Consider the following 15392-nt stretch of genomic DNA (forward strand, 5'->3'; position numbering starts at 1 on the left):
CCTCAGCCCATTCTCTTACAAATTGAGGATGGGGGACCCAAGCTTCCAGAAGCCTAAAAACCCATCCATCGGGGCAGACACAAGAGGCAGCAAGGAATGAAAGGAACAATTAATTGTTGACTGGGTGGCCCCAGCAGCAGCAGACATCTGCCGGGGCACGGTATGTGAAAAGTTCAGGGACTGATGAGGGAAAGGCAGTTTGAAAACTTTTTTAAAAGAAAAAAAAAAAAACAACATTTTAGGCCAAATGAAGCATGAAAAATACTCAAATTAAAATAAAGACTTAAAAAAGCATTAGCTGTTCTTGCCTTTGTAAGGAAGCCATCTGTAAAGTTTGAATGGCTGAGGATATGATTTGGATCCTACCCTACTCTTTGCTGAGACTGTTTTCCAGACAGGCCCAGCTGTTCTGGGGAGGAACCCAGTGGAAGTGTCGGGTCCGCTTCACCCCCAGCCTCCTCTTTAACCCCAAGCCAGAGACACCCACCCAAAACGACTGGCTCCCCAGGTCCTCCTTCAGCCAGCCTCACCCCTGCCATTTCCCAGAGCTCGGACAAAGTCTCCACTTTACATTCTAGAAGTCCAGGGAAGCAATTTCAAGTCAAGCTGATTTTAAACGTTTAGAATGTGGCTTCCCGCCTCCTTCTTGTGACCACAGAAGCCCTGTCTCCTAAAGCAACGATTCTCACCGTTGAGAGCATCACAGGAACTTGTTAAAATGTCAGTTCCTGGGCCCCATCTCACTCCCATTCTGGCCCCATTGGCCTTGAATCTGCATTTTAACAAGCTCCCAAGGCAATCCCGATACTGGAAGCCCCTGGACTTCACTATGAGAAATCACGTTTGGAAGGAAATGGTGCCTCAGTCGGAACTTAGTTGCTGGTCTCATTCACCCAGCTGTATCCCCGAGTTAATAACTAGCACAATGCCCCAGGCACTGCAGGGGCTCCGGGTCCATTGGATGGATGGGGGAGGGGAGAGAAGGGAGGGCTGCTCAAGAAAGATGGACCCCAGCCAAAGGATTCCCAAATTAACATAGCAAAACAGGCTGGAAGAAAGCATCACACTTCTTATAAAAATGTTTCTCTGAAAATGTGTCAACTGGGGCTGACTCATTTTTAACCAAGAATTCTGTAAAAGACACAAGAGCATGTGTAACATGGACAACACGGCCACAGGACAGGCAGACCAGATGCAGCCTTGAGAGCCACGAGCTGCAAGTGAATGAAAACACATCCAATTCAGAATTAAATAAACATGGCTGGGCCCGCAGCCAAGGAGAGTTCTTGGATTGGACTTTTATCAGGAACCTAAATTTTAATCAGCTGGAACTTCTTCTTTTCCAAGTACCACCCTATTCCTTCCTACCTTTAGAGATGAAGTATTTGCCTTAAATGGGAAACTTGCACTTCATTGTAAAGACGATGCCAGCATTCTGGCTTCCTGAATTCCTGAAGGAACAGACTTTGGTGGGGGAAGGGGGGGGGGAAGTGGAAATTGTGTTTCAGGGATAATAGACCAGGGAAGGTGTACCCCATCTAGGTAAGAAGGCAAGAAATGTTCCCTCCTCCTCCACTGCAGGAAAAGCCACTAAATAAAAACCTGTGGGAATAGATTCCTAATTTCTTGTTCCATAAATAGGCTTCTCAAACAACCAGCAAGGCAAGAGGAGGGGAAAAAACCTCAGTGCAAGTGACCAACATAAAGTTACCCATCACAAACAAAACCATTCCATTTCCAAGAAGCAAGCAGTTAAGACTCAGTGTAAATGAGGATGCTGGCCCTCTGGAAGTTTTACAACTTGTTACTTCTTTGCAAAAACTGTATTTATTACTCAAAGAGCAACTTTACCTGGCAAGAGCCCTAAGAGACTTAAAAAAAAAAAAAAACTAGTTGAGGAAGTGAGCCCACAATTCATTTCTAAAACACTGTGCTGTGTTCAAGATGATATCGGCCCCTTAATTGCCCCGCTAATAATGGGGAGGTTGTGAAATCTGACCACTTAGACCAGGCTGGCTCCTCTGAGAGCAGCCCCGAAGGGAGGGTTACAGCTGCTGAGGGTTAGCTGGCTCCAGTCACCTTGCAAGTCCTGAGAAAATACACATTCCTGCAGGGGCAAGAGTTCCTGGAACAACCTCTCCCTGGAGAGCCAGGGGGTCAATCGCTCAGCCCCTCTCCAGCACCCAGATCCTGCCCCTCCTGAGGGCTCACTTCTCTACCCTGCTGTGTCTCCAGCTTCTCAGGTTCTGTGTGACGTAGACCCACAGGAAGCCCTCTCTTGCTTGCATCACACATCACCGACCCTTATTCTTATATGTTAACATAGCCCCAACTAGACTGTAAGCAACCTCAGTCAGCACTGAGACTAAGTACTATGGGCTGAACACCCACTAACTGGTAGGGGACTCGGACATGAATCAAATAGCCAAGTAACTGTACACCAGTACTTACTGGGCAGCCCTCTGACAGCGCAACTTCCGTAAAAACTTACCTAGGGAGGTAGGGGCAGAGGAGGCTTCCTGCAGGAAGTGATGCTGGAGCTGAGAGGGGAGGTTGAGATGTAAAGAGAAGGAACACAGGCGGGAGTAGCATGTACAAAAGCTCACTGCGGAGAAGACACTGGAGCTCACTGCTCTGATCGTGGCCCTTCCCCCACCCCCCCTTCTTAAAATCGATCACTTCATACAGGATTTAGCAGGAAGGCTGCAGGGTCTAATTGGGTTCAGCCAAGATTTACAGGGCTCCAGGCTCTGAGCTCACCAACATAAGGTTAAGCGTCTGGCTAAAGAAACTACTCTGAAGACACAGATGTGAACAAATACTGATGATGTAGTCTGGTGAGAACCAAAGGCAAGGACCTGCAGGAGAAGGCGAAGCAAGGGGAATGGCATTCAGAGGGCATCCTTGAGGAGGCATCACTTGAGCTGAGTCTTAGGCCAAGCAGGGGGTTCTCAGGGGAGGAAAAGCTATCCCAGGAGCAGGGAAAAAGCATGCCTCGGCAGCAAGAAGGGCACAGGAGTTAGGGAGCAGGGTGGGAGGGCCAGGGGCTGGAGTTGGAAAGGTGAGTATGTAAGGCAGGTGGACAAGCTGGGTCAGGGAAAGCTGGTGGCTCCATCAGATGCATCAAAAGACCAGTCCAGGAGGGAAGGAGCCACGTATCAGGTTGGGAAGAGCCTAGAATACAGGAGATGGCCCTGAGGCTTCCATGCTCATTCAAAAAGTAGGTGAAGATGACCCCAAGGAAAGGACTGTGAGGCCAAGGTAGGAGCTGTTGAGAAGGTCACCCCCAGCATGAATGTGAAGCCACTGGGATGAGGGCCCCCATTAATCCTGTGGGTGTGCAGGTTTAGGGGCAAACACATTCCCACAGAGAGCACAAAACCGCCAGCTTGGCTCCTCTGGGGCCCGGCTATACCCACAGCATTAAAACTTCACAAGGTCTTTGCACTGACACGTGAAGCCACCTGGGCAAGTGCAGAAAAACAGCAAATTGGGCTGATCCACCTAGGCCGGCTTATGAAAATTCAGAATAAAATATCTGTGATGCTATTATTCAAAAGCCAACACACCAGTTTAGATCCAGAAAATTTAGGATTGGTAAGTCAACATGGGAAAGCCTTAAGGAAAACTTTTTGATCTAAAAACTGAGGAAAACTTGGTATCTATTGAAAAAAAAAAAAAAAAACAAGAATTGTGGTATTTTTACTAAAATGGGACAGAGTAAGAAAATGTGATGTTTTACTCAAATCGGAAGGTTACAGTCACTATGGGGTTGGTGAGAGGGTGGGTTATAGCTGTCTATAGCATAGCTATTGGGTTTGAAGACATTTCAGCTACTTGGTTCATACCTCGTTTTCTGCACTGTGTTTCTCTGAATGCGGGGCAAGTGAGCTGGAGGCACCAGCCTGTGCCCCTAAAGGGATGTCAGATTCTAGGCCTCAACTGCTTGAGGTCGTTCAGAGCACCCCACAAGAGGTGGGTGGACGTTGTTCTAAGAGAACTACCCCGTACCCATCCCTCAGAGCAGTAGTGCTAGGGAAACTAGGAAATCCCATTTACTCCTCTTTTCCAGGTGAAGAAATTGAGGCTCATGGCTGCCCAGGAGAAGAGCCAAGGTCATGTTCCATGGCTGCCTGAGTGCAAACCGGTGTCCCCTCCACAAGGCTGAAGGCCGTGAGTGCCCTGACACCAGGCTGGTCCTGGCTTGGGTGGGAGGGGTGCTGGGCAGATGGACACAGTCTCCAGGTCCTCTGGCCGCCCAAGCCCAGGAGCCCTGATAGAAACTCGGGACGGCAGCGTCCCCGCGCACACCCCCCTCCCCATGTCCCATCGCCCAGATGGCATCGAAGAAGCGCTGGGTTAGGGGCAGAGGGCTCCAAGCACAGGACAAAGTCGGTGCATCCCTCCAGTCTCGTCTCGGGCATCTGCCCGAGGGGACAAGCTCATTCCTCCCTTTGGCCACGAAAAATATCCTCAACTCAAGCTGGATGGCGGTGGCGGTGGGGGGGTCATCCGTGAGACCGTTCGAAGGGCTGGATACGGGAGCAAAATTTACCAGCAAGTCAGGAGTCTGAGGTGGGGGTGAAAGTGGGGTAAGACGGCCTGGCCCAGAAGGAACAAAGCGGCTCCGAAAGAGGGGGGGCGCACCCCTCCCCAGCACTCAGGGTCCCCTGCCTGGCAATCCCGGGCTTTTGCAGAGTTTTGGACCGGAGGTCCGAAAGAAGACCCCCACTCCCGCTCCAAAGCGCCCCCCATGCGAACAGCTCGGAGGATCCCAGCCCGGGGCCCTGTGTCCTGAGAGGGAGGAGGTCCCGGGCCTGGAACAAAGGGTGGGGCGCCCTACTCCTGCCCCACGCCGGGCGTCCCTCTCGCCCGCCCTCCTGGAGCCGGACCCCGGCCAGTGGCCGCGCCTCATTAGCAACACAAAGCCGGGGTCGAGCGGCCTCTTTCAACCCAGCCGAGGCAGGCAGACGAGCGACCCGGGAGGGACGCAGGAGGGCGGGAGCAGCGGGATCCCAGTCCCACCGCGCACTCTGCGGAGAGCAGGCAAGTCGACGCGGGCGCCACTGCCCGCGAGCACCTGTGCCCCCGCGCTTTGGGGGACAGCAAGAAACTCGCTGTCCTCTCCTTACCCTCCAGCCACAGGTGTCGGCGCCCCGCGTTCTGCTGGAGCCGCCTGCTGCCACTGCCAGCTGGGAGCCGTTGAGGCAGGCGTTGACTGTGAAGAAGACAGAGCAGAGCTGCAGCCACGGGGCCATGGCCGTGCGCTCACCCAGCCCGGCCCTACTCTGCTCCCCGGCCGCCTGCCGCTGGCCAGCCCGGAGTGGGCGGTGGCGCTGGCGGCAGCGGCAGAGCTGGCGGCACCACCGAGCATGCGCTGCGGACCCTCGGCCCGCCCCTTCTCTCCGGGGCCCGCCCCTAGCCTCGACCCTCGGGTTTTGGCCCCGCCCCCTAGGGCTGGCTCTTCCTCTTGGCCCCGCCCCTACCTCTAAGCCACGCCCGCACGGCCCATCTCCGAGTGACTTTGAGAAGCCGACAGCTGCAGTTTTTTCCCCTCACCTGAGAGGTCTTTTTTTTTTTAATCCAAGGATTTTTCCACGTAATGCCTGCTCCCTGCAAAACTCGGGAAAACAAACCAAAAAAATGATAATAGGTAAAATAATAATTTACAAGTGCCTACTATTTGCCAGTCCTCTTCTTGAATCCTCTCAAACACACCTGAAAGTGTCAGTAGTATTGTTATCCCAGTTTTCAGCGCAGAAAAGCTAGGGTAATGTGGTGGTTAGAGAAATCCTGGCTGGGACCTCGGACAAATGACTTGCTCTGTCCCCATTATTGTTCCCTCCCCCTGTAAACTGGAATAACAGAGAAAGTGTCTTAGTCTGGGGAGGATTCTACTGGTTAACACATAAAAAGCATTCAACAAGTGCTACAATCTACTGTTAACTGACTTGCATAAAGTCACACAGCTGGCACCTGCCAGATCTGAGATTCAAATCCAGATTGGCAAAAACAATACTCTTAACCATTACACTTGTCAAACTTACTCTTGTGAAGTGGGTAGTACCTCTGTTTGGGAAAGGAAGCTGAGGCTGGGAGTGAAGTAGCCAAGATCATCCAACTTCGCCACAAGACCCTTCCCCCTTTGACTTGTCTCTGTGCTCTTGAATCCCACCTCTTCACCCTTCTCCATTGCCTTATCCCTCATCTATGCCACCACCTCCTCCACAACAGCTTCCAAAGGGCTTTTCTTGCTTGTACTTTTGTCCCAAATACAATGCATTTCTGCACCTTGGATCCAGAGTGATCTCCAAAAAGGTGTCAGACCACTGCCTTCTGATTAAAAATCTCCTGCAGTGGCTTTTATTCAATGGCCTTTAGAATAAAATCTGCAATGACCTCCTCCTCTTCCATGTTATCTCTTCCTACTCTGCCTTCACTACTTGGCTCCAGCTACACTGATCTCCCCGCTCAAACTCAACTTGGTTTTCTTGTCTCAGTCAACCTTGAAGACTCTCACCTTTGCCAGTCTAACAAGGCAGCCTCCTCTACATGACTCTCTCCTTCCAGGGCCTAGAATCCCCTCCCTCTCCTGTCTGCCTGGCCTACATGTGGTGATAGACAGCTCAACTGCTACTGACACTGAGTTCCTGTATTTTCCATTGTGGCTCTGCACACCCTACCCATACCTTGTACTTAAACTCTCTGCAGAGGCAGAAGTGGCCCAAGCTTAGCAAGCTACCCTTGTGTAGACAGTAATGCTAGCAGAAGTCCTGGTGATTGGCTTTGGAACCAGGGAGCAGAGCCAGCTTCCCTTGAACTACAGAAGCTGGAAGTGGGAGACAGTGGTTGCCCAAACCCATCCTCCCTTTCTCGCTGCCAGAGAAAGGGAGGACGGGTTCCCCAAACAACAACTGGTGGTCCAGTGGGTAAGACTCTGCACTCCCAACGCAGGGGGCCCGGGGTTCGATCCCTGGTCTGGGAACTAGATCCCGCCCGCATGCCACAACTAAGAGCCCGCATGCCGCAACTAAAAGATCCCGCACTCCACAACAAAGATCCCACATGCCACAGCTAAGACCCGGCGCAGCCAAAATAATAAATAAATACATAAATAAATATATATATTTTTAAAACTCCACCAGAACATCCAGGTGCTGAGATTTCCTGTTCATGTGCACCACGGGACAGGAAATGTTTTATTTATTCATCTCATCACCAGGATATTCAGGAATTCAGCCAAACCCAGCATCACTGCTTTGGTCATCTAGAAGAACCAGGATCCACAGAAGGCTGCCTGCAGGGTAACCTTCTCTGAATAGACCCCACGCGGTACGTTGCTCCTGTGGGGAAGCTGTAGACTCTATGCTCTGGTGCCTTCCAGACCTCTGCCCATCCTCCCTGACTCCCCTCTGGGTCATTCCCAACCCCCACAGCCGGGAGCTGGGGATGTCAGGGGTTTGGCCACGAATGTCAGGAGTGCCAGGGGCTGAAATGAGGCCAGGACCACATGGGTGTTGGTGAAGCACCTGGGAAACCAGGAGACTACCTGCTCCTTAGGCTCTTTAATTTCTATGACATTCCAGCCTAGACATGTGCCATAATTTATTAACCAATTCCCTGCTGAGGGACTTCTATTATAATCAGGGATTCAAAAATATCCTCACACATTTATCTTGATACACTTATTCAGCTGTTTTCTTAAGATACATTCCTAGAATCAGAGCTGCTGGATTATGCACATTTAAAATTGGCAAATTGCTCAACATCTCATTGCAGTCTTAATGGGCTTCTCTGGTTGCTAATGAGGTGGACCATGCTCTCAGGTATTTAGAGGCCATGTGCATTTCTTCCTTTCTTCTGGAGTTGGACCCCAGAAAAAGGATCAGTATTTAGAGCTTATGATAGAGGGAGAGCCTTAAGGAGGGTACTGGGGAGAGGAGAACGCTTCTTCTTGAGTTTCACTCACATCACCAATCACCATATGATTGAGTGACTGGGGAAGCAGAGCAAAGTCTCCTACATCCTTTCCAGTCTCCACACCCACCAACTTTTGAGTTCCCTCCTGCCCACAGCTCGCTGCCCAGTCTGGCAATTGACAGCCCCTGAAAATATGCTACAGAATTTAGAGAGCGCTCCAACTTTTCTAAAGGAGTACAGAGGACACAAGAAAGAAAATGTCTAAAACATGGTTAGAATGACATCCCTCAAGACCAAGGACTGAGAGGCCCTTCTGTTTGCCTTCTAGGGAGGCCACAAGCATGCATGTGGGTGGGGGGGAGGTTGGGTGGGAGAACCACATACATCAAAGGGAAAAATTTGGTCAGGAAATAGAGGCAATAAATTGGCATTTGGCAACATCCTCTCTAATCTGGTCTTCTTCATCAATTCTTTTCCTCTCATCCCCTCTTTTTATCGTGACCCTTCAGAATATTTGTGAGGCTGCAGGAAGTGAACCTCTGTACTAGAAACTGAGATAAAATGAGGAGGCCAGGCTCCCACAAGGCCTCCACGGTCTATCCTTCCTCTAGGCCACAGCAGAGGCCAGTTTTGTAGGTGCCCAGAGGATGAAGCCCTCCTCAAATACAACATGTAGTTTCACCCACTGTGGCTAGGGCTGTCTGTGGCCCAGTCACAATTTAAGCCACCCCTCATCTTCCCTATCTGGTTCACCTCTCTGCCACCAGTGCCCTGCACTCTGCCTGACACACATCAGTGGGCAAGAAACTGTTGCTGCCTCCATCCCTGGTTGGAATGAAGCTGGGGATTAAACAGATTAAATCACCTTAAGCCATTGATGAAATGCAAATATATTTCCCCAATTTACCTAGAACCTAAGCAGATAAGAAAAAAATCCTTAACACGAGGGTTGGATTTTGTTAGGAGTCAAATTATCCCCTGAAACATAAGAAAAGATAAAGTGATCATGGAAACATTTTGTATCCTGAATCATTTTCAGCTGAGAAGAACTAAAAACAATGAACGGTGGTTAGAAGCCGTGGGCCAAAATTCTAATTTATTTTTGGTATTGCTATGTACACGTATTATGCACTAATCAAGACATTAAAGGTAAAGTGTGTCCTCCACCCCATCTCCCAGCAGGCTGAGCGTGAAAGTTTCCCTGGGCTTTGGGGAGAGCAGTACAGGGAGAACTGATACACTCCTGAGAGCCCCGCCGATGTCAGTTCGGCCCCGGGCAGTCTTGGCTCGAACCGGGTAGTTGTCATCATCTCCACTTCACAGATGGGGAAGCCAAGACTCAGCCAGGAGTTCCCAGACTCATCTGATCCCCCAAACTCTGCCTGGGGCGCGGGCCCGCATCCTTCCGGAGCCGGCCTTGGCGCCGCCCCGACTGCCCAGAGGCCCAGGGCGGGGGCGGGCGTCAGACCCGGGGCGGCCGACCCAACCCCGCGCCCCGAAACCCCCGTACACGCACCCCAAAGTGTCGCGGCCATTACACGGAGTTCACGCGTCCACTGCCACTTCCCGTTTCTTTTGAAGCGCGGGGAGCCCAGTCTCCACTGTAGCTGCCAGAGGGCGCGCGTCGTCCAGGTTGGAGACGCCCAAACAATCGCGGACTGCGCCGCCGCGAGGACACAACACTTTAGGGCATAGCCCAGATGCAGGAGCAAATGCTCGCTGTTACCCCAGAGCTGGTGCTAAGTTTGCGTGGAAGTAGAGTTCAGGAGGCGGTAAGAAAAGAATGTTAAATATGGGCTTTCAGTAACAGTGTAGCTCTGGGCAATTCAGTTAACCTCTCTGGATGTCACTTTTCTTAATGGCCACATAGGAATGACATGGATGCAGACCTCAGTGGGTTTTTGTAAATCTGAAGTAAGCAAATGGCTATGAGTTGTAAACCAGGACTTGATGGAGGCAGGCCCAGGGGCAGCTGGAATCCAGACAGTAGCCAGGGGAGATGGCCTCCTCTTGTCTCCTTCCGGAGCTCACACCCTGGTTTGGATATGCACTAGACTGGAAGGCTATGGACCATAACCTGTTTACCATTCATTCATTCAACAAGTGCTCATAGAGTCCCTGCACCATATCAGGCATTACACCAAAAGCTGGGGACCAGTGTGAACAACACGGACACTGTCCCCAACAAGACACTGTCCCAGTTGTCATAGAACCTACAAGCAAACATTCCATGGGGGACACTGGCATTACTCAAATAACCACATGACCAGGGGATAATTACAAGCAGATGGATTGTGTCTAAAGAAGTGATGCCTGGACTTCCCTGGTGGTCCAGTGGTTAAGAATCCGTGCTTCTACTGCAGGGGGCATGGGTTCGATCCCTGGTGGGGGAAGTTCCGCATGCCACACAGTGTGGCCAAAAAAAAAGAAGACCGAAAGATAAAGAAAGAAAGAAAGAAGTGAGGCCTGAGCTGAGATTCCAAGTATAAGAGTTACCTGGGCAAAGGTGAGGGGAGCAGAGAGAGGAAGAGTATTCTGAGTAGAGGGAACAGCATAGGCAAAGGCCCTGGGGCAGCAGGGAAGGTGGCATCTTCAAGGAACAAAAGAGGCCAGTGTGGTTGGAGAGAAGAGAGGTGTGGAAAAATGACCGGCAGTGGTAGGCAGATGGAACTTTATGCCCTATTTTGAACCTAAGAGTACCCAGCAGCTTCTGAAGGGTTTAAAGACAATGGCAGGGCTGTATTTTGAAAAGGTCCTGGTACCCCAAGTGCTGAGCACAGGGTACTACCTGGCATGTAGTCAGCATTTGACACATACTTGTTGAATGAATGAATAACCAGGATCATTGCTGAAATTCTGGGATTTAATGTCTTGAATGCAAAAATAATTTAAAAACCTGGAAAAACATCCAGCCCTACTAAAGCTCCAAATCATACAAATAAAATAAAATTCATAAAATTTTCTTGTGGTCTTTTAAGGTTATTTCTACTGTAAACTCTTTTATTATTTTTAATAAGACAATTTTGTAGAACAATTTTAGATTTACAGAAAAATTGAGAAGATAGTACAGAGAGTTCCAATATATCCTGCCCCTAGTTTCCTTTATTATTAACAAATTACATTAGTATGGTACATTTGTAACTATTAATGAACAAATATTGATAAGTTATCATAAATGAAAGTCCATACTTTATTCAGATTTCCTTAGTTTTTACCTCATGCCCCTCTTCTCTTCCAGCATCCCATCCAGGATACCACATAACATTTAGTTGCCATGTCTCTGGGTCCTCTTGACTGTGACAGCTTCTCACACTTCCTTGTATCTGATGATCTTGACAATTCTGAAGACCATTGGTTAGGTATTCAATATTTTGTAGAATGCCCCTCTACTGGGATTTGCCTGATGTTTTTCTCATGATTAGAATGAATATTATTAATTTTTACCTTAATCGAAATTATACGTGTACAAAGTTTAAAAAGGCTTATTAGTACTAACAGATGTATAATGGAAAAGCAGTCCTCTGGACTGTCCCTTATCACTCGCACTCCCCAGAGCCCCTCCTTCAACAATTTTGGCTGTTTTCTGGCATTTGCTGCCATATTTCTAAGTCCTATGCTGATCTTGCCTTTCTTGACTGACCAGTTTGGACACTGGCTCCTAATTTCCTGCTCTTTATGACACATGCGAATTGTGCTCTCTTTAAATTCCCTTCCTCTAGTCCCCCATTGAGGTTTGTGCTGGATGTCTTCCCTCAGCCCTTCCAGACCCACTCTGACCTGTACGGACCACATCAATGGGCCCTCTTACTCTAGGCCTTCTGGGTGGGTTGGGACACTGCAGGGCATAGGCAGGCAGCTGGAGTGGGGAGGGAGAGTGAGCAGAGATGCCCATGCCCTCAGTTACCTCTATTAGGTTGCTGCATCCTCGGCTCCACTCTCAGCACCCTCTCCATTTAGTTCTCTTCTTTGTTTTTTTTTTTTTTAGTTCTCTTCTGTTTCTGATAACGGCTCCTCCACTTTTGCCTTCTCAGGTGTGGTGGGGCAGGAATAATGGCTTTCGCTTGTAGTTTCTTTTCACTGCTCAAGCAATCTCTGAAATTCTCCTCAAATTACCCCATTTAAAAGCTGTTTCTTGGGCTTCCCTGGTGGCGCAGTGGTTGAGAGCCCGCCTGCCGATGCAGGAGACACGGGTTCGTGCCCCGGTCCGGGAAGACGCCACATACCGTGGAGCGGCTGGGCCCATGAGCCATGGACGCTGACCCTGTGCATCCGGAGCCTGTGCTCCGCAACGGGAGAGGCCACAACAGCGAGAGGCCCGCGTACCGCAAAATAAAAAAAAAAAAAAGATGTTTCTTGTTGGGATCCTGACTGATATATTACAATCTTAGTTAAGTCAATATTCAGTGTTTATATTATTATGACCATATGAAACATTATTCACCTTTAAGGCAAACAGTGTTTGACGATGGAATTTCCTTTCTTGATACAACTATTTTGGGGTTTTGTGTGTGTGTATGTGTGTGTGTGTGTGTGTGTGTGTACTTAGTATATACCTTTTTAAAAGACTTTTGCTTTGTGTTATGCCCTCCTTGTTAAATCTTCCCATACAACTTTCCACAAGGGCAGGGGCATCAGCTTTTCTCCCAGTTCCATTTTATTCCAGGAGCATCCTCCCCTGGAGTCCCCATGTTCCTGCCCCAGTCAGGCTTGGGTGTTCTCTAGGTCTGCTGCCCAGCTGTCATACCCTTCCTTCTCTCTTGTGCTGGAATCCTAGGTTATGTTTCTTTCTGGGTTTTCTCACTCATTTTGGTGGCACATATCTTTCATTAGCTTCTTGAGAAAAGGTGTGGAGGTAAATTTTGTGAGACCTCGCATGTCTAGAAAACATCTTCATTAAACATCGCGGTTGATTAATAATTTGATTGGGTATTGAATTTTGTGTTGAAAGTAATTTTCCACTGGACTGTTGAAGGCATTGCTCCTCTGTCTTTCAGATCCTGAGGTTGAGGTTTAGAAATCCGATCGCATTTTTTATTCCTGGTCCTTTGAAAGTCAGTCAGTCTCTCTGTCTGTCTCTCTCTCTCTCTTAGCTTTTAAGCCGCTCTCTTTATCCCTGTTGTCATGAAGATTCACAGGGATGAGTCTCTTCATTCATTGTGCCCCTTGACTTCTGGGAAATTCTTCTGAGTATTTATTTTATTTTTAATTTTAATTTAATTTTATTTTTTTGGCTGAGCCACACAGCTTGCAGTATCTTAGTTCCCCGACCAGGGATTGAACCTGGGCCATGGCAGTGAAAGCACTCAGTCCTAACCACTGGGCCACCAGGGAATTCCCTTCTGAGTATTTCTTTGATATCTTCCTCCTTTCCTTTCCCTCTGTTTACTCTCTTTTGGAAATCCTAAGTTGGTTGATAGGTATGCTAAGTTTATCCTCCAATTTTCTTTTCTTTTCTTTTTTAATTTGGCTGGGCAGTGCGGCTTTCGGGATCTTAGTTCCCCAACCAGGGATCGAACCTGGGCCTCCAGCAGTGAAAGTGCCGAGTCCTAACCACTGGACTGCCAGGGAATTCCCTATCCTCCAATTTTCTTATTATCAACTATTTCCCATCTCCTAGTCACTTTGTTCCATGCTTTTGAACATTTCTTCAACTAGATCTTCAAACTCTAATGAATTTTTATTTCAATTATTATATTTTTTAATATCTTATAGCAGCTCTTTCTTATTTAGGTCCCTTTTTCAGAATACCCTGTTCTTGCTTAAAGAAAGTAATTTCTTCTCTTGTCTCGCTGAGGAATAGTTTTTTGAAGTTTTCTTCAGTTTCCTCCAAATGCCTTTTTAAAGTTTGTTTGAACTTTTCAAACACAATCAGCTTTTCCTGGCTCCTCTAAAATTATTCTTAAGGAAATAGACGTGCTATGTCAGCAGGTTAGGATTTAAACTGGGCCATCAGCATCCAAAAACAAAGATCCCAGACAGGTCACAGACGTCAAGAAAAAAGAGGCCCCATTGAGACACTCAAATGAAACATGGTCAATACACAACTGGGAGCAACCATGCCAACTCTTAGTCATTTTGGCGGGGGGGCGGGGGGTCTCACAGGTACGTTTGTTCATGCACAAGGGCAGTGGGACTCCTGCAAGTCAACACGATGTCCCACATTCCCTCAACACAGTCAGACCAATGTCTTGTGCAAGGAAAGCTGGTTAATGATTACCATGAGCAGGTGCAGGACTGGAAGCTTTCAAGGTTTTGCTTCTTTTATCAGCACTCCTGAATTTATAAATGATGAAGCCCATCAATCCTATTCCTACCCAAATCTTCTGGTAAACTTGGGTACAGTAGGGCTTCATGGGGATCCACACATTTTCAATAAGGCTTTGAAGCATCCTGGTGCAGGACCAAGCTCAGGCAGCCCCAACACACTCCGACGACTCTGAAGGGTCACTGAGCGCACAGGCACTCTTACCCATTTTATTTCTCCAGTTATAGTACCTAGAATTTTTAGCTCTCCATTCACTTTCTTCCACCAGATTTGTTGGGGTTTTTTGTTTGTTTTCTCCAGTACCATCTTGAACCTAAATGATATGGCTTGTGACATATATGAATGCATAATCACAGTAACTGGCATTTACATAATCAACTGTTTATTTAGCAAGCATTTATTGAGTGCGTGCTGTATGTCAGGCACTGTGTAAGGCACTGGAAAAAAAAATGCTCAAGGCCTTGAGGTCCCTGCTCTCCAGGAACTTACTGTCCAGGGCAGTGGCTCAAGCTTAGCAGAGCCCACTAAAGCCTGGGGGCAGCTACTGCAGTTCCTTATCAGATTAAGGATCTGAGGTTCAGGGAGGCTCCCTGGTTGTCCCAGTGACATGCAGCTATTCTGAGACAATGCTGCATCATGAACCTAAATATTCCTCTCTCACATTTTGTTTCAAAACCTGGGGGTATAAAGAGAAGCTAGAGAAAATAAAATGCAAAAGAAGGGTTCAGAAGAGACAGGAAGCTGTGCTAGAGTTCTTCAGAGAAACAAAACGAAGAGGATACACACACACACACACACGTATATATATATGGGGAGAGAGAGAGAGAGAGAGGAAGAGAGGGAGAGGGAGAGAGATTGATTGATACACTGCAGGAATTGGCTCACAAGGTTATGGAGGCCGGGAAGTCCCACATCCTGCCCTTTGCAAGCTGGAAAACCAGGAAAGCTGGTGATGTTATTGAGTACAAGTCTGAAGGCCAGAGAATCGAGGCTGTGTAAGTCCCAATCTGAATCTGAAAGCCTGGGAACCAGGAGAGCCCTTGCCCGAGCACAGAAGCTGTGACCTCAGCTCAGGCAGAGAGAGAATTCACCCTCCCTTACCTTCCTGTTCTATCTGGACCCTGAACAGGTTGGCTGACGCCCATAAGCCCTGAGGAAGGCTATCTGCGGGTCTCAATTCACCGGTTCCAATGCTGATCTCTTCTGG

The 15392-nt window shown here is 48.5% G+C and overlaps 1 protein-coding gene and 1 pseudogene across 1 annotated transcript in view; both read right to left on the reverse strand.

Moving 5' to 3' along the window:
* IL17RD (interleukin 17 receptor D) overlaps positions 1-5465 on the reverse strand; it is a 67373-nt gene extending 61908 nt beyond the window's left edge. Inside the window, exon 1 of the mRNA XM_022572817.2 lies at positions 5133-5465. Coding sequence (XP_022428525.1) covers positions 5133-5258 — 126 coding nt within the window. The 5' untranslated portion in view covers positions 5259-5465. The remainder of the gene's footprint in view (positions 1-5132) is intronic.
* Positions 5466-14104: 8639 nt separating this feature from the next.
* Positions 14105-14601, reverse strand: LOC111174139 (ATP synthase F(0) complex subunit j, mitochondrial pseudogene; annotated as a pseudogene).
* Between the last annotated feature and the right edge of the window lie 791 nt (positions 14602-15392).

Source organism: Delphinapterus leucas, chromosome 10, assembly GCF_059928025.1.
Source record: "Delphinapterus leucas isolate spDelLeu-1000000601 "Yukka" chromosome 10, BTC_Dleu_Yukka2, whole genome shotgun sequence".
NCBI classification, from domain to species: domain Eukaryota; kingdom Metazoa; phylum Chordata; class Mammalia; order Artiodactyla; family Monodontidae; genus Delphinapterus; species Delphinapterus leucas.